The sequence below is a fragment of the Pleurodeles waltl genome, chromosome 2_1 (assembly GCF_031143425.1).
Source record: "Pleurodeles waltl isolate 20211129_DDA chromosome 2_1, aPleWal1.hap1.20221129, whole genome shotgun sequence".
Lineage (NCBI taxonomy): Eukaryota > Metazoa > Chordata > Amphibia > Caudata > Salamandridae > Pleurodeles > Pleurodeles waltl.
The window spans coordinates 88372356-88395811 of NC_090438.1; the positions used below are offsets into that span (position 1 = coordinate 88372356).

General features: G+C 47.5%; 1 protein-coding gene across 2 annotated transcripts in view; it reads right to left on the reverse strand.

The window, feature by feature from the left end:
• The window catches only part of MSN (moesin), a 179244-nt gene that overhangs the window by 121015 nt on the left and 34773 nt on the right, over nucleotides 1-23456 (reverse strand). Inside the window, exon 1 of one of the 2 annotated variants that reach the window (XM_069210426.1) lies at nucleotides 15223-15372. The exons of the other annotated variant lie outside the window; for it this stretch is intronic. Within the exon in view, the coding sequence (XP_069066527.1) occupies nucleotides 15223-15339 (117 nt within the window). The 5' untranslated portion in view covers nucleotides 15340-15372. Of the gene's footprint in view, nucleotides 1-15222; nucleotides 15373-23456 lie in introns of those variants that run through there. 2 annotated transcript variants of the gene reach the window in all.

The window sequence follows — 23456 nt, forward strand, 5'->3', positions numbered from 1 at the left end:
TGTACTCTTTCGTTACAAGAATGCAGTGTGGCAAGATAAATGCAAACCAAAGAACTGAAATTGGGAGAAACTCAAAGGAAATAAAATTAATGCACGGGCACTGTCAAATAACTTCATAATTCTTATCGGAGGGCGGAATGTTTGGTATTCACCCAAATGTGTTCAAACGTAGTGATCAGGGACCCACCAAGTGCTGCAGCGGTATGTACTTTAAACCTTAAAGCAAACCAGTTATTTAGTCAATGCCTTCGAGTGACTGGCATCACTGCTTCGTGTGTGCGGAGCTTGCAGTTTCGGCCTGAAACAAACAAGGGCCTTCACCAGGCCGTGGACACACAGGAAGGCCTTGGAGTTAGTCAGGACTACACTGCTGTCTGGTAATCCTATGCTGGATTTTGATTTAATGCTACAAATCTTCTCGGGTAGGTTAGTGACAGCCCTCAAGGTTATATTTGGAACAACTTCAACAGGCTGGAGGTTTGTTTGACGAAGTAACAGAACTGGCGACCATGAGATCCCTCACAGAGCAGACAAAGCAAGCAGGTCATCTTGGGACACACTGGGTCTCCACACCGAGGGCGAGTGGGAATCCTAGACCCAGCGCCTAGAAGCCCATTGCATCACACTTCGACACTAGTGCCCGTGCACACTCTATAATTAAGACGCGGGGGCGTGGCCACCTGGATCTGAATATCCTCTGTATGCCACTAACACACACTGTAGAAAATCCAAACACTTATGGAGCAGGGTTCCACATAGGAGCATAAAAGGCACTGGTTCAACCTGCCTGTTAGACGAAGAGGCGAGTTGGCTAGGTTTATAAAGGTCTAGAAATTCTGAAATTTAAAGGAAGGGTCAGTCCTGTTCCGTGGCACAGCTGCTTTTCAGAAAATCAAAACTTTCTTAATTCCACACAAACTTTACATTTTGAAAATTTCCAGCCTCCGACTTCCTATGCACCTTTGTCTGAAGTTAAAAAAAAAAAAAAAAAAAAGAGAGTGTTCAAAGGCTTTTTTTTTTTTAAACGTGTGCAACGACAGTTCTGCGACCCTAAGCACTTAAATACCCGATGTTTAGATTACCCAGCATAACGGTATTTAACGACCTCAAAGCAAGTTTAAGACTTTCATTAATTCTAACAATTAACCTGGAAACTCCTAAATGCAGAGGCGAGTGTTTGACTCGCTGAGCCATCTTCATGATATGTCAGCGCAGGTAACTCGTAGGCCAGACCGCGTGACCAGTCGGCATGGACGAGAGGCTCAAGCAGGGTCACGTCCAGAGCTAGGGAGACACAAGCAACGGGTGGGGGGCGCTCTCCTTCCCTTTAAGCCTCCAAGCGCTAGAGGGGTGTGTGCGGTTAGAAGCTAGGCAGAGGCGGCGCGCGGGGTGGTACCCTGGCTTCAGTATAACAGACGACAAAGAAGCAGAAGGGAGCCCCGCAGAGATTGTATTGTAATAGTATTTATATAGCGCTTACTACCCCTGAAGAAGCGCTTTTCGATGAGTAGCACGCTACTCTGGAATCCAACAAGAATTAGTGATGGAGATGTGCGGGGTTGGGGGGCATCCCAGTTTCACCTAGGTTGCTTTCTAAACGAATTATGTTGACAATACAGTGAAGGCACTTTAAACGACTTATTTTTTGATAGTTTGAAAAGTAATTATATACATCGCGAGACTTCACAGCTTTATCATCTTAAAATGTGAAATCGTAGCAGGAAATTTCGGATTTTTTTTGGTTTCCCGCCTACCCTGGAGGAGGCTGACACTGCAAACTGCATCAATAAAGCCTTTCAATAACTCGAGCTTCGTCCGCGCTTCTCACCCACCAAAAAGACGCCAAGGAGGCTTTGCCAAGGTCAGCAAACGTCTCCTATCCGGACACACAACAGGTGCTGGGCACGGCTGCCCAGCTGCACTGGGCGCCGTGGGACCGCACAGACCACTGCCCACGCCGGATCCACTTACAAGAAGCGGTGCCGTTCTCTGGATGCCGACGGGGGCACCGCTGGTGAGTCCCAGGGGGTCTGCGCCGTTCCCACAGTGAGACCTGGGCCCAGGTCCAAAGTCTGTGAGCTCTGTCCGGGGCCGGCCCCTGCCTTTAGGGCTTCGTGTAGTGCAAGGGTTCCCAACCATCTGACGTCTGTGGACCCCACTGAATCATTACTGGAATTCGGGGACCCCACCGAGCTGGGAACCGCTGGGCCTAAACAATTTCTATAATTTGAACCCCTAAACAATACACAAAAATACAAAAACAGTTATACACCAAACAAAAGGCAAAAGTATTGAAATATTTTAACTCACAATACAATGTAGACAAAAATAATATTTGTAATTTTGCTTCTTTGCTTGCATATACTTTTAATTTGAATGTATTCATTCTAATATTTTTTTAATTTGGTAAAATAGTCGTGGACCCCATGAGTAGGCCTCACTAACCCCCTGGGGGACCTTGGACCACAGGTTAAGAACCACTGGTGTAGTGCACTCGCCTGCAGATGGCGACATACTGCCTTGGGTACAAATAGACCAAAATGGAATTACCGCTCATCACATGTTTCAGAGTTTGTCTACACTAGCCATCTCGACGCATCTCGACAACCGTCTTCGCAGGACTCTCTGCAAACTAGGACTTCTATGGTCGGCTCTAGTCCGAGCCTAGACCCTGCTCCCCCTGCTCAACTAACGTATGTCAAGGACACTGACCTCAAACAACCCCTTCACCCTGTGAACGTAACAATCATCTCATCTTGACCATGGGCTCCTCTTCTTATTCCTCACCATATCAGTCTCTCTCAATCAATCAATCAATCAATCCGTTTTTGTAAAGCACGGCTACTCACCAGTGAGGGTCTCAAGGCGCTTCATCCGAAGAGCCACGTCTTGAGGGTCTTCCTGAAGATGGTGATCTATGTCTCTCCTTTTGGCCTTCATGCGGACGATACCCCTATCTCCACTCATTCATCATCCCATCCAAGTCACACTCGTCTCTTCCTGGCCATGGGTCTCTCCCTCCCGTCCTGCGGCACAGCTCTCTCTCCTTTTATCCTTCATCCCGTCCAGATCCCTCCCTTCTCAGGATGTAATCTGATCTTCTTCTCAATTAAAGAAAGACAGCTCCCTCTCCATATAGACCCCTCTCCCTCTGTATAAAGATCCCTACGGTCCATAAGAGGTGCCGAGCGGAGGCGAGAAGTGAATCTGACGTCACTGTAGTGGCGAATTAAGCATCAGCAGGCCCGGTCCCTTCTCAAAGGAAAATGTACCTGGAATAAAAATGTCCCGGGGGCTCATCGGCAACTCTGCTGTGCTGCCTACATCAACAGACTTCACCCCGAAATCTAAGGCACAAAATAGTAGGTACTCGTTGATACTTTGGGTTTCAAGCTGTCAACTAAAATCACAATAATGCCACATCCTCCTAAGAAACTCCCGATGCCAGTAAGCGAGCACAGACCTACCGGCTTTGCCACTACTGGTTTGCTTTGGCCTAGTGTATGACCAAAAACATTCTGAGGTGGGTGGCTCTATGAGCAGACATGCTGGAATGGAATTTGCCAAAGTATACTCTCAAGATGGCTGCTCTGCATGAGCACACACGTGTATGCGACCACTGTGCATAAATTTTTTGTTGTAGCTTGACAAAACCGTTCCACGATGGCCACCCATGCATCCATACACGAGCACGCAAAGTCAGCTACCCTTTCGCTGTTTTTGTGAAGTTATAACAAAAATCACTGTGAGCTAGCCACTAGTGCGGGGCGTGTGCGCTCACGTATGGCAGCCATCATTTTTTGTTGCACGTTCTTATGATGGAGAATGGTCACTTCAGAAGAGTGAATAAAAAGTACATGTTGAATGCTGCACAAATTGCGCAGCAGGCAGCCTGGGTAGCAGTGTGCATCTGCCAGATCCTCTATGCAAAAAAGAGAAACAAATAAATCATGCTGGGAGCGTGTGCCTGGAAGAAAGGGTGCAAATCGTCTGAAGTAAAGCAGCACACTAACAGCGAGCGTGGAGCTGCTGCCCTGGTAAAATACAAAAATTAAATAAAATAACCCTTAGCAAAGCAAATAGGTTCCAACATTGGCAATCCTATGAAGTGTGAGTGGTTTAAAAAAATATGCAAAAGGCATTATGTCCAAAAAGAATAAAGATCAAAAAATGCTACCATCTAACAGTTGTGTTTGCACAAAAAAAAACGAAAAGATGAAAGATCACAAAAATAAATATTACAGGAAAGCAGGAATTGGTGCACTGAGGGGAACTACTTTTTAGGCAGATGCACACGTGCACAAGCACACTGCTGCCACTCGCAGTGAAAAGAGCCAATAGCTGAAGATGGCTGACCCATTCCCAAATACTGTAGCCTGTGATCAGCAGAAGCAAAATATGAACAACACTTGAAAAGCAATGGATGAAGAGAACAGACCAAAGTCACATAATGTATGTATGAATCTTCACTGTAAATTATATTAATTTGCACAAATTAACAAAAGCGGTCTTTATGCCGGACCTAAATATTTAAAAAAAACAGAGTGGGGGGGGGTTGGGAAAGAAAGAGAGGAAAGTAATACACTCTTGTGGAGTGCTTAAAGGCAAAGAAAATAGTCCTCTCGCATCAGCAGTGGGTAGATTCAAGAACCATGTCAAGAGGAACTGCTCCAGGGCGTGGACAATCAAAGAAATAGGGGTTAATCACGGCAATGATGGATAGATTGGATAGATAGATAGATTCACTGAAAAAAACAAAGGTAACACGGACGTTAGTCAGGTTCTGAATTTCCTCTCACAAAACCATAGAAACTGAGCAGTTAGTTAGAGTTCTTTCAAGTAACTAAACCTCATGCCCTGAGGTAACTATAACTCTCACCTTCGCCATGCACATCTTTTTCATCCGTAGTTTTATTGCAAATGTTGCAGTAATAAAATCAATGATGCCGTAGAAGTTGACATCAATGATGTACTTACTATGTTCAGTAATTAGCTGTGCATAGCGTGAGTTATAATTACTTGAGTTCAGAATTACTGTAACTGCTGAATTTCTATGTTTTTTTTTAGCACACACAAATGTAAATAAAAGCAGCGCCATGCAGGGGTTGGCCGCAGGGCTCTGCCTCTAGCCAGGCCCGTCAGCCAACCCTTCAGCATTCATCCAAACCAAAGCGTCAGATTGGATGCAGGGGGCATTTTTCAGTTTTTTTCTCTCTGGAATCACGGTTTCAGTGGTGGAACCGCAGGTCAAGATCAGCGGTTCTACAGATCAGACAAAAAAAAATAATAATTGGGCAATTTTTTGCCCACAAGGATTCCCTATGGGACCACTCCCCTATCTGTCATATGTGGTGAGGACACCAGTCTCCTGATGCCTGTGTTTTTACACTCTCCTTTACCCATCCCCGAGCTGATGCAACAAAGAAAATGGTGGCTACAACTTTTCTGTCAGGTTTCGACGAGCCAATCAAGGCCTTGTTTTCCCCCCGTATTCGCAAATCCAAACCTCAGTCCGGATCAGCAAAGGATCCACATAGCTATATATCCATATTATTTTAACTCTAATATCTCAGAAACTACTGGGCGGATTTGCACCAAACCACAAAAAGCGTGATCTCCGCAACAGGTTCTAGCTTCCTGTCAAATTTAGTGTAATTCCTTTCAGCAGTTTGGGCTGTAGGTGTGTCTAAAGGTCCTAAAATAAAATGAATGGGGAAAACATGTTTTGGGACCTCCATTTTTCTCAGCCCCCACTTGACGGATCATCCCGGAACTTTCAAGGCATAAGCTCACCTTAGCAAAGTATACGTTTTGAAAATGTTGTCAAGATTCGTCAAGCAGCGCCAAAGTTATAGGTAAAACAAGTAACGCTCTTCTTATGGAAGCCAGGTCCGAACTATAAGTGCGTAGTGGGCGACTGACACTAGGTAATATACACACATATATATATAAACATAAACAGACACACACACGAAGCTTCCTAATGCAACATACTCCTACAACCAGGCAATGGACAATGAACCCCAAAAACCCCAAAACATTGCCCATCGACCACATGAATCTACACGTAGTGCACTAAAGAGGACCTCCCCCCATGAGATTAGATCCATCCACTCGATGCAAAGCCCAGTACAAAGCATTATTAAGCCACACATGAAACGGACCGATCACTTCCAACCGAACATCACCACCAGACCCTGTTGACCGAAGTTAATGAGAATCCCAGACCCACAAAGTTTACCCAAACCAGCTTTGGGCTCGTGACAAGAAAGATTCCCCCGTACAATCGGATGCCAGCCTTGCAAAACCATTCAATAGGCGCAGCGTCTCGGAATTCAAAGACAGTGGTACCCATGTGTGTAACTTTCACAGGATGAGAACTGTCTACTGTCCAACCCCACTCCAGCTCATACACAGGAGAGGAGAGGACCACTGGCAAGCACGACCGTAGACAATGTCCTGATGGTGCCCCTCCTTCAAGGATCGTCCTAACAGAGGGGACCCCGCTGATGCATGTGGATACTACGGTGCACCTTATGCAGAAGTACCTTAGTCACGTATGCACCCGCTGTGTCATACACACACTGAGAGACTGGCGCACTCACGTCATAGTCCAGACTTCTAGGCAGCACAGAGTTGGGGGTGTTGTCTGTGTGGGGGGGCTGAATGATAGGGAATATTGGGGACCTTCGGGCCAGCAGGGAAAAGTCAACAGGCTGCTAAGCAGTTTAGACCTGGTCAGAAAGGCCTCGGGGAGTCTGGCTTTGAAACCTGGGGCAGCTGTTTACCGGGGCTCTGTGGCACGCTGGCACATGGGCGGGTAGGGGGTAAGTTGGTCTCTCACTCATGCACTGGAGGGTTAAAGCTGGTTGAAAGGTGTGGCACTGTCCTGTCTTGAAGAGAACATGCATCCCTCGGGCTACACCAGCCAGCGTCGGGCTTTTAAATAAATCTAGATTATTCAAGGATCTTCTGCTCACACAACAATTCTAGAGACTCGGGCACACGTCACTTTTGAGTTAATCAGGTTGTCTGAGAACTAACTACGCAGGGGTGCCACTTTCCTAATAAGGTCACCCTGCGCCTGTGGCCTCGCAGAGGCACCCTGCTGATCACATTCCGCCCCCCCCCCGCACTTGCCCACCCAGGTGCCCTGCTGAGCCAGTCCCTTCCATGGGCACCCACGTTAGGGTGACCAGAATTGTAATGCCAAAAACCGGGACGTTTCACACAAACAGAAGAAGGACTACAACTTTAGTTCAACCGAGCGCGCAGAATGGCAGCGCTCATCAGCATAGAATTACAGAAGAACATAAATAAAATGCGATTTTAAAGCCAGTGTAATACCGGTTAATTACACCGCTTTCTGATAACACCTGCTAAATCTCTCTGCTTTGGAAAACAAACAAAAATTACTTCCCACCATTTTCAGGCGACCCTCTTTAAAAATCGAGACATGAGCTAAATCTCCCGAAATCTGCCGGGACGGGTGGTGAAAATCCGGGACGCGCGGTCACCGTATTTCAAGTGTCCCTGGCACACAATGTCCCCCGCGCCCTGGGTGCCCAGTCCGCCGTGTGCAGTCAGGTTCGATGCCAACCTACCGCCCCCCCCCCCCCCGTTTATCCATCACGGAGCTCTTTCCATAAGTTTGTTTTAGTTCCCTCTTCCGGGATGGAAATGAAGTCACCGCTCAGCGGGAACATTCCTGGGCCTGACGCGCACAAACAACTCATTACATTTTTGGGAGATGAATGTGCGGCCTATTCAGGGAGATATTGCACACGCGGGGGTGGGTCAAGCACTGGCCCCGCAGGCCGGGAGGTCACGGAGGAAGGGGAGCCACAGGCCGGTGGGGGCATGAGACCCCGGGAAGCTCAGGGGTACAACCTCTCCCAGCAGGAGCCAGCGACTTGTAATTAGACATGGATCCGAGTCGTTATCCCGGCGCCCCCCGGGACCGCACCGTCTGACCCCGGGCGAATTATTCCTCGGTCCTAAACCTGCCGCGGCCGGGAGGACGGGGGGACCAAGCGCGACAGAAGCATCTGGGCAGTCCTTTATAGGAACAGCGCCCCCAGGAGGAAGGAGGGCACCAGCCCAGGGGTGTGCCTGCCGAGCCCACCAAGGCAATGCACCCAGCAAACTTTCAGCAGAGAGGCGGGCACAGTACCAGGGGTCACAGTCAGTTCTCTGCCATGTCTATGTAGTGCCATCGAGTGGGTGCCATAGACTGGGTGCAGTGCCGTGCCAGCAAGTGCGCGCGGTGCCGAGCCATAGAGCGGGTGTGCATCCTTGTCTGCTCCTTCCTTGAGAGTTTTCTGTGTGATCCATCAAGTGGAGGCCAGCGGTAAAGAGGGAGGGGGTGCAAAATGTGCTTTCCCAACGCTATTAACTTTACATAAAACTGCAGCAGAAATGGCAGAACAGAATTACACCTAATTTTACAGAAAGCTAGATCTCTACCCAGAAAGTATGCTTTTTGTGATCTGGCATAAATTGGTTTTGAAAAATTAAAGTAAAAAATAAAATAAATGTATAGATTTGTGTAAATGTATTAGTATAGCAGAACTGACAAATCAAAAGCTAAGATCTTTGCTGATGTTGACAGCAGTCAATCAGATGACTGGCAGCCATTTTAGGACCTGAGGACTCAGTCCTGTGCTGTGGAAAGAAAAAGCATAATAGGGGCAACTTGAGAATACTCTGGCCCCCAAGATTTGATTGGGGGGAGGGGGGGGAAGAGAAGAGGTGTTGTTGAGGGGAGTAGTTCCAGAGGGACAAATACAAAAAAAAAAAAAAAAAGGTGGGGGCCCCTTTACAATATTATGCACCCCGGGTGAGGGGTCTATGCCCCAGTTCTTGTGCTATGCGATGGCACGAGGGCCTCCGCAATTATGTCCCAGGCACCCCATTCCTACGAGACACAAAGATGCTCCTTGACAAGGAGTGCCCTATCTATGTGAGCCAATTTGCATATTTTTCCTGCACTGCTCCCATTGAACATGTCGGGAGTTATAGAATATGGAAGGTCATAAGCAGTGCATGGCGGGGGCACAAGTTATAGTAAGCTCAATAAACCATCACTGGTGAATTCAAATTATTAATTTATTTTAGTTTAAAACTGTATTTTTTTACTATCCATTTCACCTACCTAGAACGCCACTTTAACCATGATTTAATATATAATCACTGAAGAAAAAAAAAAAAGAAAAGTTACAGGGGTGTTATAGAAAGGTTCTGAATTTAATTGTATAAAACCACAGAAATTAAGCAGTTAGAGTTATTTCAAGTAACTATAACTTCCGCCGTAAGGTAACTGCAACTCGCGCCCCTGCCATGCAGTTTTTTCTTCATTGGACTGATAATGCTTCATTTATATTTTCAATAACGTTCTAGAAGTTGTCATGAGTGCTGCAATATCTGGGTTAATTAGCAGTGCATGGCAGGGCACGAGTTATAGTTACCTTAGGGTGAGAGTTATATTTACTTGAGTTAACTATAACGCTAACTGGTGAATTTCTATGGGTTTTTTTTTGGTGTTTTTTAAATTCTATTTCCCAACTATAACATTCCTGTAACCTTTGTTTTTTCCCCAGTGAATTTCTTTTTTTTTTTTTAAACATATAGGAATTTTAATTTCTATACGTTAATCCAACCACCACCGCACACAGCCTTCCGCCGTGTGTGCGGGGTTAGGCCGCAGGGCCTGGCCTGTGGCACGGCTCTGCAGTCAACCTCCTACACCACCCAAGCACCAGGGTCTGCCTCTCGGAGTGCGAGAGGGTGCCTGGATGTGAGAGTGGGTGTGAGTGTGTCTGGGTATGAGAGTCAAAGCGCAAGGATTTGACTGGGTCTGAGCGGATGTGTGAGTGAATGTTGACGGTCTGAGTGGGTGCATGCGTGTTTGACTGGGTCTGTGAGTGAGGGTCTGAATGGGTCTGTAAGTGGGTGCATCAGTGTTCGCGTGGGTCTGTGACTGGGTGTGTGAGGGTCTGAGTGGGCGAGGGTCTGTCTAGATGTGAGTGGGTGCATGAGGGTCTGATTGGGTGTGTGAGTGGGTCTGAAGGGGTGCACAAGTGTCTTAGCGGTTCTGAAAGTGTGTGTATGACTGAGCGGGCCTTTGAAAGGGTGCTTGAGTGTCTGACTGCTTCTATGAGAATGATTAAGTGTATGAATGTTTTTTTTTTTCTATTTGCAAATTCGTTGCGATGTTACACGGAAGGCCAAGCTGAGCGTTGGTACGTATTCATGCATATTGCGTGGCATGAAAAAAAATATATATACTTTTAAAAGGTCATAATTTTGCCCTCGAAGACCCCTCTATCACAGCCCTTGGGTCAGGGTACTGCCAACCTTACTCCCTATTCCACTTTATTTTATTTTTCAGCCCCAGGACCACGCCCAGTTAACTAAAATGGCAGCCACAACTTTCTGGTCAGGTTGCGGCCAGCCAATCACAGCATTCCTGCTGGTGCCACTGAAAGGATTTACACCAAATAAGCAAACGTACAATCTGCATACCAAACCTATCTTTCTGCCAAATGTGGGTAATTCCATTCAGAGGTTCAGGCTGTAGTCATGTTCAAAGCTCCTAAAAGAATTAACATGGTAAATGCATGTTTGCCCCCCCCTTTTTCTGGCCCTCACTTGATGGATTACCCCGAAACTTCCCGTGTACAACAATCACCGGCACACTGTTTTTGGAAAATTTAGTTAAGAATCGTCAAATGGTACCAAAGATATAGGCAAGTCAAAAAATACTCTATGGAAACATGGTCCTATCTGTAACTGCCTACTGGTGGTCACAACTAAATAGTTAGGACCTACTTTCTGTAGAAAAAGCGTTTTGTTTTGCTAATAACCTTGGGCGCCTTTTGATCAATCCTCAAAAAATTTTCCCCAAAAAATATGACGCTCGCTTCAGCGTCTGTCCGGAAAGTTTCAGGGAGATCCGTCAAGCGGAGGCAGAGAAAAAAGGGGGGTCCCAAAACGCTCTCCCCCCCACCACCCCCAATGCATTTTTTCATAGGGATTTTGAACAAGAATTGCACCCGAACCACTGGATGGAATTACACCTAATCTGACAGAAAGGGAGCTCTTGGTCCAGAAAGCTACCTTTTTCTTATCTGTTGTAAATCTAATCAGTAGTTTATGAGAAATGAAAAGCGGGGATCTGCCAAACCTCCCCACAAACCCGGGGTCAGCCAAATCCCCAGGGCAACATATTTAAATGCAGTGGGGCCGCCCGGCCCACGGAGACAACCACCCTCCCTGGGGCTGAACTTAAATAAGATAGGGGGTCCATTGCTGACCCCCAGCCCTGGGGATCACCTCCTCCCTGGGGTAAATTGTAATGTCGTTGGGGGGTGGTGCGGAGGGGGTGCTGTGCAGAATCCCTCGTAGAGCCAATAAAGGACCTGAAGATCACCACTGTAACTTTTGTTTTTTCAGTGAATATATATATATATATACATATACATATATATATATATATATATATATATACACACACACATACACAGACTCCTTACCATATCCACAACATGTCGAGTTATACCATCCTCAACAATGTGTTTTGTTCCTGCATCTTAGCCTTTCTTTTTAGTCTCTGCCACAGTCCGTGTGGTCCCCAACCCAAGGGGACCTTTCAAACTGCACTTGTGGTGCGCCTCAGAGCCATACTTTGGTGCACCCAGGGATGGGGAGGCCACCTATTGGTCTCCACACTATGTGGTCTCAAGGGATAGTCCCTCTTGCCCACGTCTGCACAAAACCTGGATGATGCCTTATTTGCAGGTTCTGGGGTGCCACTTGTAAACCTTAGTGATGCCTGCAAGAGTCCCAGTAAAAATTAACCCTTAGTTTGGGCGCATACAAGGTTAGAAGGTTCACAATGCACACGCACGAGCTTTAAAGGCCGAGTACAATAGGAGTTGAGTGGTGAGCAGACAGGGGCTGAGGCGCAGGTGTGGGCCTGCCAGAAGCTAGGGGTTGTACCTGCTCTTCATCCTGCAGGAATGCTAAAAGCTGGAAAAAGCACTGGCTCATCTCCACAACTATTCTGTGCACTTCTGTCCTCCCATGACCTCAGGACTGCCCAGTACTCCATCCGGCCTCCCTTATTTTGAAAAAACAAAAGGTTCTGGAGATTCAGATATAATGCCCACACCCGGAACATTCACATCCATCTCATTCCGCTAACAAAGTGCAAGACAGCCATGAAAGATGGATTATAAAAACTGGTCCATAACAGAGACTGGTGTCCAGCCAGAACCACGCTCATTACAATGACCTCGTCATTACAATGCAAGCACTGATAGGAAGTAGAATGACTGAAACTGACAACATGAGGTGCGAGAGAAGTAATCCAGTTACCATAAGTAAATCCAGCTGTATGTATATTTTAAAGATTTGGTAACAAAAGGTCAAGCTGACCTAATCAAACAAGCAAAACTCTTAACCAACTTGATGAAGTCTAACTTTTACCAACTTTGCATTCCACTATTTATGCGGAGAGCAAAAACCTAATAGTGGATATCCGCGATGTCGGGTTGTCCATCAGCGAGCCCAAAATTACGCTCAACTTGATGGCTCCTAAAGCTAGTGTTTGCCACCATGTACTGTTTACAAAATACAAAAGGCGAAGAGCAAAGTGGCCGAGAACTTGATTTATCACAAAAAGAAAAAAAAATGTAAACACATAATCCAATCGAGATTGCAGCGTGGACGAAGCATCGCTTCATACTATAGGTCACTTTTTCCAAAGCCGTGCATTATGAATGAATAAATGAATGTAGCACTTGTGAAGGGTGAACTGTGACCTTAGAGCAGTGGTTCTCAACCAGTGGTCTGTGGACCTCTCATGGTCCGTGAAGCCTCCTCAGGGGGTTCCCGACTGCTTAGAAAATTAAATAATAATCAGAGATTAGGTCCCAGCAGGCAGTGGAGGGGGTCCCTGGATTCCAATAAGGATCCAGTGGGGTCCCTGGGCTCCAGGAATGATAAAGTGGGGTCCACAGAAGTGAAAAGTTTGGGAACCACTCACTGCCCTAAAGGGTTTCCTGAACTTGAAGCTCACGCTCTGATGAAAGGGAGGGGAGAGCAATTAAAGAGAAGCAGAGCAAATTTAGGTTTTGTGGCGTTTCTGGAAGAGTTGAAAGTATGCAGCTAGGCCTACAAGGGGCGTCGCCGCATTCCAGTTGCAGGATTTTGAGGGCCCTATAGCAGAAGGCGCTTCTTCCAGCTAGAATTTATTAGAGGTGTGTGAAATTCATTTAAGTTGCTTTCACGTAATTACGTGAAATTACGCATAATTACACGAAATAGCATCTTTGATGAGGACGCATTTTAAGCTAAATAAGTAGAGCAAAAAAAAAAAGGCAGTAAAACAAGAAACTCTTGCGTTCTGTTCCCCTGCACTGACTAACGTTTTACCACAGCTGGTGCGTAATTATGCAAAGTAGTATAGCGGTAGAATTTCTCTAACAAGCATAACATGAACTTCTCAAAATTATGTGAAGTAAGCCAGTTTAATTTAAATTTCACCCAGGCCTAAAAGTAGTCTAATTTTAGAACCAACCCAAATAGTTGAATGCTGAGCTGAAGAAGGGGGCATTGTAAGCTCGGAGGCAGGGCAATAGAGAGACCGTGAAAATATATACATCCTTTCAAGCTCTCAGCTATAGGGGACAGCGGCTGCTGCATTAACACTCAGGTCCCACGTTTGAGTCCCAGAATAGTAAACTCAGACTTCCACAATTCCGGCGGTATTCACTTTTCTTACACACAGTTCAAATGTATCTATTTTCAGTTATTTTGTAACACATTGATGGCGTCACAATGTCAACAGTAGCGACACTGTAGTGTCCTGGTGCATGCAGTCGGGGCAGGAGATATTTAAGGAGAAACAAACAGGTAGAGTTCCCAAAATCCAGACGAGAAAGAAAGAAACAACGCGTGGATGAGTAAATTCTTGGTTTTCACAAAAGAGGAAGACAAACAACTGCGAGGGCTAGGCAGGGGGTGTTCGCGCGAGGCAGGGGGTGTCCGCTGATGCAGCCATCACCGGTACGCTGCACAGCTGCAGGGCGCAGGAGCACCCGAGTCCTGCACAACTCCCTGCAGCACTGGTTTACGCACCCGCGGCGCGAGCATGAACTGGGGCGCGCACTTTCCACGGAAGGGCGGTGCCTGAAATTGAAAAATAGAAGTGCCGGTACTCCCCCTCTCAAAACAAACAAGTGCCGGTACTGAGCACCGGCCCATTTAAAGCCCTGCGTGAGGGGGACGTGTAGGCGCTTGGGCGCCCTTTCTGTAACACCCATCGCACAGGTACCAGACTTCCACAGGCGCAATGCCAAGGCAGAAGTCCCCATTGTTCGGGGGAGGCGCGGCCCTGTGCAAACGGGGGTCACTTCTGCCCTTGAGCTATGTTACGGATGGAGACCCCAAGGTAAAGAGAGCCCCGGGCAGGAGTACCAACTGGCACACAGAGCTCCCTCGCAGGTGTCTTTTGGGACCGGGCTCAGGGGTGCTACAGAATGGGCACATCTGCTGATGGGCACAGTCACACAAAGAGCCCATCTGAGAGGGCGGCGAGCCTGGGTTGTGGCGCTCTCGCCGGGGCTGCTGCCCCGGGGCAGGGAAGCCGGGAGTCCAGGGCGCAGCTGAGAAGCGCCGGTGCTGGCACATTATATCTCCCTTTCTCCTTGGCCACGAGCACTGTTTGACCATACGCTGCCTTCCTAGTTTACTCCTAAAGAATTATATATAGTACACCTTTCAGAGTAAAGCTTCAAATTCATGTTTTTGTACGCGATATGTTCTGTTATATATCACATTGATTGTTCAATAAAATATCATAAAAAATAAATACACAACTTCAGTAAATTAGTTAAATTACCCAAAAAGTGAATTTACCGCTGTATTTTAGCGAGGATGCATTTCATGAAAAAGAAAACTGAAAAAGAAAACCCACAGTGCAAAAACCCAAAAGCAGTGCTAATGAGAGCCGCTCTTGATCGGCCCCTCGCACCGCCCCCATGCCCTCGCCGTTGATTTTCGCCGCGAGCGTGGAGTGGTTACATGATGTGGCGAAATTGCGAGATTTCATGCAACAAGGGTTCTAACAATTACGCTGCTTACAGCTGCGTAAAGTAAATTTCGCCTGGGCCTCAAATAGTACAGCGGCCCCGAGTCACAAAGGCAGCTGTTTCAAACCTCTGAAGCACCCAGGATCAAATGTGCACTTAAACCGACTTCTGCAAAGAGCATCTCGAACCAGGACTGCGCTGTGAAATAGAGGTCCCTCCTTCGCAGCATCACGGCCTGGGCCATCCTTCCCAGCACCCTATAGGGCTGACACTGGCTCACGGGGCCAATAGCGCTTGAGGACCAATACCACTATCGACCAGGAGCTATATTCCATGCCGCGACCAATCATGATCCAACGGAGCAGTTTTTTTTGCTACATTTGAACTGAAAAATTAGAGTTGGGGAGGGGGGGGGGGGGGGAGTTGGGGGCACTGGCTGCGACTGAACTGTGAGCCGTAGGCGTCAGGACCGGAAAGAGCAGCCTTGGCCACAGCCCCTCCACAATACTATGTGCGGAATGTGTCCCGGGTTGCACAGTCACCGGCTAAACTCAACTTCCCGCTATGGAAGGAAAAATCATTTACACAAGCTCGCAAAAATGTGACTAAGGAAAAGACGTCCCGTTCGTTCTCATGCCTGACTAAAAGGGGGGAGGGGATAGGAGCGGCATGTTCCGGGGGGGGCTCGGGCAGCTAGAGAGTGCAGGGCGCGGAATCGCCGCCGTGATTTGACTTTGGGCAGGACCACTGGAATTATGCGGCAAAGGAGGACCAATTTATGCAGCAGGTTGGAGTAGATTGTGCGGCAGGAAAAAGGCACATTGTGCGGCATAATGGAGGAATTTTTGTGACGGTATTCATTTTTACACGTGTTAACACTGACTGGGCATTGGATGCACCTCATTGGTACCAGCTTAACACCCACTCCCAGCAAGAGGCAATAGAAAGGAGACCAGCCAACCTTTGCCCAGGACCTCCCACTTCATGACAACTGCTACAGCTAGAAACATTTGTCTAAAAATCTGCAGATTATGCCGGAAATTATGGATTATGTGGCAAATGCGGCTAATCTATAAGTAAGCAAAAAACAGAGCGGTCGCACAATTGCATAACTCCAGTGGCCCCGATTTTGCGCCGATCCCCTTCAGAGAGTTGGCTTTGTCCGGACGCGCTCCCATCATGCACCGGCTCGAGGAATCCTTAATCACTGCAGTCAGCCTAAAGGAGCACTCAAGTCTCGCTGCCTGCTATCGGCTGGAGGTCTGTGAAGAGGTGCAGGAGAAGGGAGGGCTTTTCACCCCAGATCCCGCACCGCCACTGCTAAATGCATTTATACACCTCACAAGCCCACTTTATGACCTATTCCAGAAACCGCGGGATAATGGCAGAAACCTGGTCAGACCGCTCTTTCTTTAAAACCCTGCTTGCGGGCTTCACGTGATATTAGCGATCAAGGCCCCATAAAAGCTTCTGACAGGCCTGGGGATACCCTGTGACTTCCTACAAGAGGTCCAATTGGAATATACGAGCATTTTTCACCTGAAAAGTACACTATCATGCATGCACTTGCTCTCTTATACAAGGATCATATAAAAAAAAAGCTATTTCACTAAAGTACATATTCGTTCACTCCATGGTTAAAAAAAAAAAAAAAAAAAAATGCTAGCACTGCAAAAGGGTCATTGCTGTAATGGCTTCCACTACTACGGTGTCCCTGGCAGCTACATTCAGCCACTGTGCTATCATCTGTTCATTTTGCATTTGTCGCCCTAAGTGCTTCGTGTCACTGGGTTCAAGCTAGCCTGGCTGATGTGGGTGATACCCCAAAACCCATGCCAGGATGCTTGTGTCTGGGCCAGGGAGGACCCAGCCTGGCATTTCTGCTGGACTGTTCCCATGGGGAACCTAGGTAGGTCCAAACTGGGGTGGCGTGGAGGGCAAAACAATGATGGCTTAAACCCAGATCTCTGTGACTGGGTGAGTGATTGCATCATTCAGCAATCAATCCATCTGTTCTTTTTGCATTGATAAGATTTAGCTAGCTCAGCAGCTCTTCTAGGAAAGAAGCAACCAAAGGAGGGGTTCAAAGGAAGAAAATAAATAGCTTGCAATGCTGGGCATCTGTGCAGCACAAATCACAACCAGAGCTGCCCACTGGCGCTTTCATGCAGCCTTCCAGTGATCAGCTGAAAAAGGATGAAAGGCATAAGCAGCCCTGCTCATGTTCTCATATGGCACCTGAAGCTATACACCGACATCTCAAAGAGCCGACGGTTGCCTGTGAAGCTTATAAAATGATCACTGATCCATCTGCTATTCCTGAAAAGTTTTCCCAGCTCAAGTAAGTTTTTAGCGAGAACTTCTAATGAGGAAATAAAACGTCCAAGATTGGAAGCTTACACCTAGGTCTTTAAAATATCAATGCAAACGCATGCTGGTTTAATGCTGGTTAGTACTGTGCACGGCCGACTGCTTCGGGCCTATGACTTGTCCGAGTAACACGGACTGTTTCACACTCCGCCCTGCCTGCTCGGGGCCTCGTAAGTCTGCCACACACTGAACTAACTTCAACTAGGATTTTGTGTCGAGGCTGTTTTAAAAGGATACATCTGCACCTTGTTTTCACTATTTTTTGTAGGATTCGCTGGTGTCCTGCAAAGTGAGACCTATCATAACATTTTTACTCACCGTCTGCTCTAATACCATGTGACCTGTTGGGGGCATCATACCACAGCCCTGTTCCCATCGCTGCCCCCGTTAATTGCTGATTTCATGTTACACACCTCGTGCCACTGAAAGCTTCTACAGCGCCGCGAAACACAGCTTGCGCTATGATTGGTTGGAAAAAAATGGGGTTTTTCCACTGGTCCACGGTAAAAAAAAAAAGCACTGGTAGCACCTGTTTACGTAGTCCATGTATACTGCCCCCCGTGTCTGCAAACGCTGGGCGCCTACACTACGTTTCACGAGTAAAGCAGAACTCTGTGGGATGATGGGAGACTTCGTGCACATGAGGGATGCTAGGAGGCGGAAATCTAGCTGTCAATCAAGAGCCGCGGGGAGGTCCGTGCACCCACCCATTGCCACCAAGAGCTGCTGAGCTGCAGGTCACAAGTTCGAATCTTGGCAAGGCCAGCTGGGCCTCCATCCTTCCGTGGTCGGTAAACGGAGTAACTTTAACTAGGGTAATAGTAACACTTGTGTACAGTGCTTTGAAGCGGAAGACATGGGGTTTACTCCCCTTGCCATTAAATGGTATTTAGCAATCGTGCATAATTAGGAACTAGGTATCTGTTGAATATGAACAAACCTTTCATAAGCAGTCCCATAATGTTATATATAAAGTGGGCGCTATGTGAAGCATACCCAACATTTCTAAAGTGTTACCACTATTCGTCAGATTTTCAAGTCAGTATTTCGCTACGTAAATTATTTCAGCTTAGTTTCACTGTATGTAAACTTATGCCCCTGCCCTCCTGGACCAATTCTGGACACCTGTTCCTTCTTCCACGCATCTGTAAACGCTCCCACATCTGGCGGGTGTCGCACGCATTTTACTTGTATTTCTCCGCCTGATAAACAAAAGACTTTAATAAGGTCAACGTTTTTGTAAACTCTAACCACCCTGGAGACCCAACTCCACCTGCACACACCAGACCCCCCCAGTTCTCCGCGTCCCCTGGGGGTGTGTGTGGGGTGTGGACAAACGTGCGACCGTGCAAACTAACTGTCACGCAAAACGCCAAGGCTCCCTCCCTACAAATTTTGGTCCCCAAAATTTCACTTCCGATAGCTAACGGTGAGAGGCCAGCTTCACGTCCCTTATCAGTGTGGGTGGCGCCACCACATCAACACGTGTGATCCTGGGTAAATGGGTTCCTCTCTTACACGAAAACCATGGCAGGCGCTTACAAACAGCCTGGGCGCCAGTTTTACGCAATGCATCTGGGGGTGCATGATGTTTCACAGCAGTGAGACGGATGAGGCTGCAGTAACAGCAGCACCCCTCTTCACACCAGTAAGTGGGGGTGCCAGGCTCCGTTTCCTGCCCTGAAACAATAGCAGCGCCGACTTCCTCCCAGCGAGGAAGCTCACAGAAGATCTCTTCACGGAGGACGGAGAGGCTTGGGTATGAATACGGCCAGATAACTCAGTGGACTGAGCGCCCCCACAGGTCGCAGGAACGAATCCGGACACAGCCCACTCGGCCCGTCGTCGTTTCCAAGTCAATGAGTGGCACAGGATTAGTTAATCTTAAAACTCGTAATTAAAGCTCATAGACGCGCCCATTTCAGTCATTACACGGCATTTCTAACATTGGTGCTGTATGGCTAGTGATGGTTATTTTCACAATTGGGCTACACCGTGCAACGAGCGCCGGGTTAATACCCTGCAACCAACTTTAAACCGGAAGTTGCCTTGCTAGGTGATGAATGAACATTCTTCAGTTCGCCGCATCTCAAACACGTTTAATCGCATTTACTAAACCGATAATTGATAGAAACATAATTAAATGTTAATATCCTTCCCCCTTAGCCCAGGCATTCTACAGGGCTTCCAACTTGCTCACACAAGCAAACTTACAACACGTGTTTTGCAAAGAGCATTCAATAACATTTGTAATCTGAACAGCCCCTTGTTAAAACAGCACAACCACGAGGGTGGCAAACCATGTACCGGCAGCGTCAGGCTATTTACTGTACTCTAACACAGAAAATACACAATTCCGTGTGAAATTAAACACCACACAAACCTTGCAGCACTTTCCGAAGTGACGTCAACATAAAATCCACACAGAAGCGGTAGGCAAGCAATCCCTTCACTAGAAAGGCTACTTTTCTTAATTTCATACCACTGATATCTGCAAGCATCACGGTCATATACGCAGGAATGACTATCGTGACGGGGAGTGAGCCGGGTGAGATAATAGGAGGCTAGGATGAGACTTATGCACTACATATACATGTGCCCCCACCCCCCTCATAAATTCAACCCCCTTTACTTCAACGGAGACCACGTTAATACTTTGTGTCTCATTCGTACATGGTGATTATTAATAATTTCCTGTAATTTTACCTGCCATACTTCACACACGCACATAGTATTAAACAATGGTTCTGCATGTTCAAGAAAAAAAGGGCATGTATATACCGCAAATACATAGATTAAATAGTTACTCGTGCTGCTTTCTGGGGGTATCTTTAATTCAAACTCACCACAAATGAAATATACAAAATGGAACCATGCAATCCAAACTCAATAAACATCACATGCAAAAATCCAACACACATACTCAGTACAACAATACTGCATACTACAACATACTGACTAATCTGTACACATGCAAGTGTCCAACATATATATTCGCAGAGAACAGTGTCCAAAACAAAAAAAAAAGAAAGAAAATCACTAAATGACGGCAAATTCAGAAAGCTAAAGTGATCTTGTTTCCCTCAGCTTTGTGGTCCTTAATAGCCATATGGCCCTGACGGTCAGAGTAGAAATCTTTCAGTCTTAAGGGGTATTAATGTCCCCCCAGGACCTTTCCGTGTGTCTACTTGTCTTTGGGAATAATACTCCTGGCCACTTATCTATGTACGCCGACACGTGTCGACCTTCTTCTAAATAATTTTAATGAAGGTCTTCCTCAGTACAGGATATGTTAATTTGTGGGACACATACATTATCATCAAAACCACCAGATGAAAACTGCTGCATAATTTTCTGTTTGTCAGTGAGGGGGCCGCACCTTTGCCGAGCACTATGTAGCGCTTTGATACTTCTCGTGGCATGGTACAACGCTGTGGCCCAGGCAAGGGGACTACCTGTCCCAGACTGCTTTGCCCCAGGAGGAGGGGCCACCAACCACCGCACCTTCGCCGCACGCTATACAGCGCTTTGAAGCTTCCGCGGGATGCGCGCGGGCAAAGCCCTGGCCAAGGGCGGGGCTGTCGGCGACAGGAGGCAGGGCCACCCCATCAACCCCGGTCCTGCTTCAAACTAACAGTATTCTGTTGGAAAAGAACCACGATTTTCGTATTAAAATGTACTTTTTGCTATCCGCTTCCTTGTTCCTTTCACTTTTCTTTCACAGAAGGTCTGTTTCTAGCTCGTTTTGTTCTATGCTCCCCCCTTCCTGCTGCTATTGCTGGGGTTACATCCTTTTTTGTATGGACTCTATTTGGTAACATTGGGGATGTTAAAAAGCAATTTGTGCTGTGATGGGTAAAAGGGAGTAGGGGAGCTGGAGCGGCAAGGGGGTGCTCTTGGGGGAAATTGGTAGGAATGTGATGGATCGGACTGATCACTGGTAACTGATTGCCATAGTATTGTTAACCCCCTCCCATCCCCCACCACATCAAAGCCCCAAATGCTACAAATGTAATTACTTCGGCGGCTCCACTCACTATCCCCGCAAAAGAGAAACTTGCCAAATGTATCCCAAAGATGTCCCCCGACTCTGGCCGGGGTCCCCGCTGGGGTGCAGGCGCCAGGAGTTTACACGAGGGTGCGGAGCCCCCGGGCTGTTCTCCCGCGCAGCCTTTAGATACCCAAAGTACTGAACAACCGGAACGCCGCAACAGATGTGACATTTGATCAGTGGATGACAACTGTGCAGATGTGCAACATGTGGCTCGGGCAGATGACCCACATGGGGAAGTTTTATCCCTGTTCCAAAACCTGAGGGGCGTCATTGAAGGCCTTAGGACTGAGGGAAAAAATGGTGGCGGGTTCGGAGGATAGGGCTGGTAAACACCGTCAAGTGAGGCGTCAGTAAATAGATGTGAAGGGTCCCCCAGGTAGCCCCACTCCCTAGTTTAGGAGAACAAGTTCGCCAAACAACCACCCTCCTTGGATTTCCCCGGTCCCTCTTTTGCCCCCCCTCTTCCCGATCCCTCCCCCCCTTTCCAGCAAGGTCAAGATAGGGTCTTTAGGACTCCCAAAGGGCTTTCCGGTTGGAGGTCTGGGCAGGGGAATTGAGAAGTGGGGGTGCATTGACCGATGCCCCGAGTCCGGGCACTTCACGTCCAGGGGGTGGCTGCGAACGGGTTTTATATCCAGAACCTAGATCAGAGGAAGGAGGTAGCAGTTTTCCTAATGCAGGAGCCCAAGCTACCAATGCTGCATGGGAAGGCCAAGACTCGCTAAAGACAAGGTCACCCATGGAAGCCAGGCATGGTTACTCTACTGCCAGGGACCGCATGGCCTACGTTGGGAGGATACCCTTCCTGAGAAGAGATGTGATACGGTGAAGGTATGCTTTGCCCATAAATAAGTAGTGGATGGCCCGATGGCCATAGATTCCCATACAGTCCCTGTTGTTAATGCATCAATTACTGCCAAGTACTGTGTATCCTTAAACAAGACTTCTTTGAATAACACGCCTTGGGTTTGGGTGGAGAAGATATGGCAAATGGACCAACGGGTCCTACTGCGATCACGGAGTGAGGGTTGGGGGCGGGGAGGTTTGAATGACCGCTGTTATTGCCGTAAGGTAACCATCATCTAGAATCCCAGGTCAGTCACAGGTTGACTGTCTGGCAGGTGTGGAGTTGTACAAGAATCCCCTTATACCAGTAGCCACCCAAGTAAGCGAACAGGGGATTTGGGGGCAGGGGGGAATCAAGATGTAAGGGTTGTGCCAGCAATGATCTACTGTGGAGACCCACTGTAGTGTGACTGAGCTCCATTCTGCTCCAATGATCTAAACCCAACTTAAAATCTTGGTCTGGAACGTAGCTGGGGCCTCTAGGATGCTCCAAGAGCAGGACTGGGGCAAATGTATAGATGCACACGATGTGGGTTTGTTCCAGGAAACATGGAGTTTGGCCACTTTTCATAGAAGTGGGTTTACTTCTTCCTGTCTAAATGCGGTCAAGAAAAACAGTAGACCGTCAGGGGGCTTAGCAATATGGGTAAAAGTTGCACTACGGTGTACGAATAATAACCACAAGTCCCTTTGGAAGAAAGGAGGGACATGTTTGAATGGTCCGAAGGCTCCCCTTGAATTCCTTGTTCAGCCCCATGAGTGGGTGAAACATTTTGGTGGACTGTATGCCGGTGGAAGTGGTGAGAACGAGGAAGGTTGGAAATCATTGATAATGGCCAGCAGCAATGAGCAATATGCTCTTGAGATGACCCTCAAAGAAACCCTTGGAGCAATCAATGCAAGTATTGCAGCTGGAGCTCCGGGCCCAGATAGGATTCCTAATGATTGATGTATGGAAGATCCAGAAGTGTGGGGCGCCTACATCAACCTTCTGTCGGATGCTGTTCTTCTGGGAATGGAGATCCCGGCTTCTTGGAAGCTGGCGGAGACCATACCTTTTTTCAAGAAGGGGGGGACAGAGCCCTCCCTGG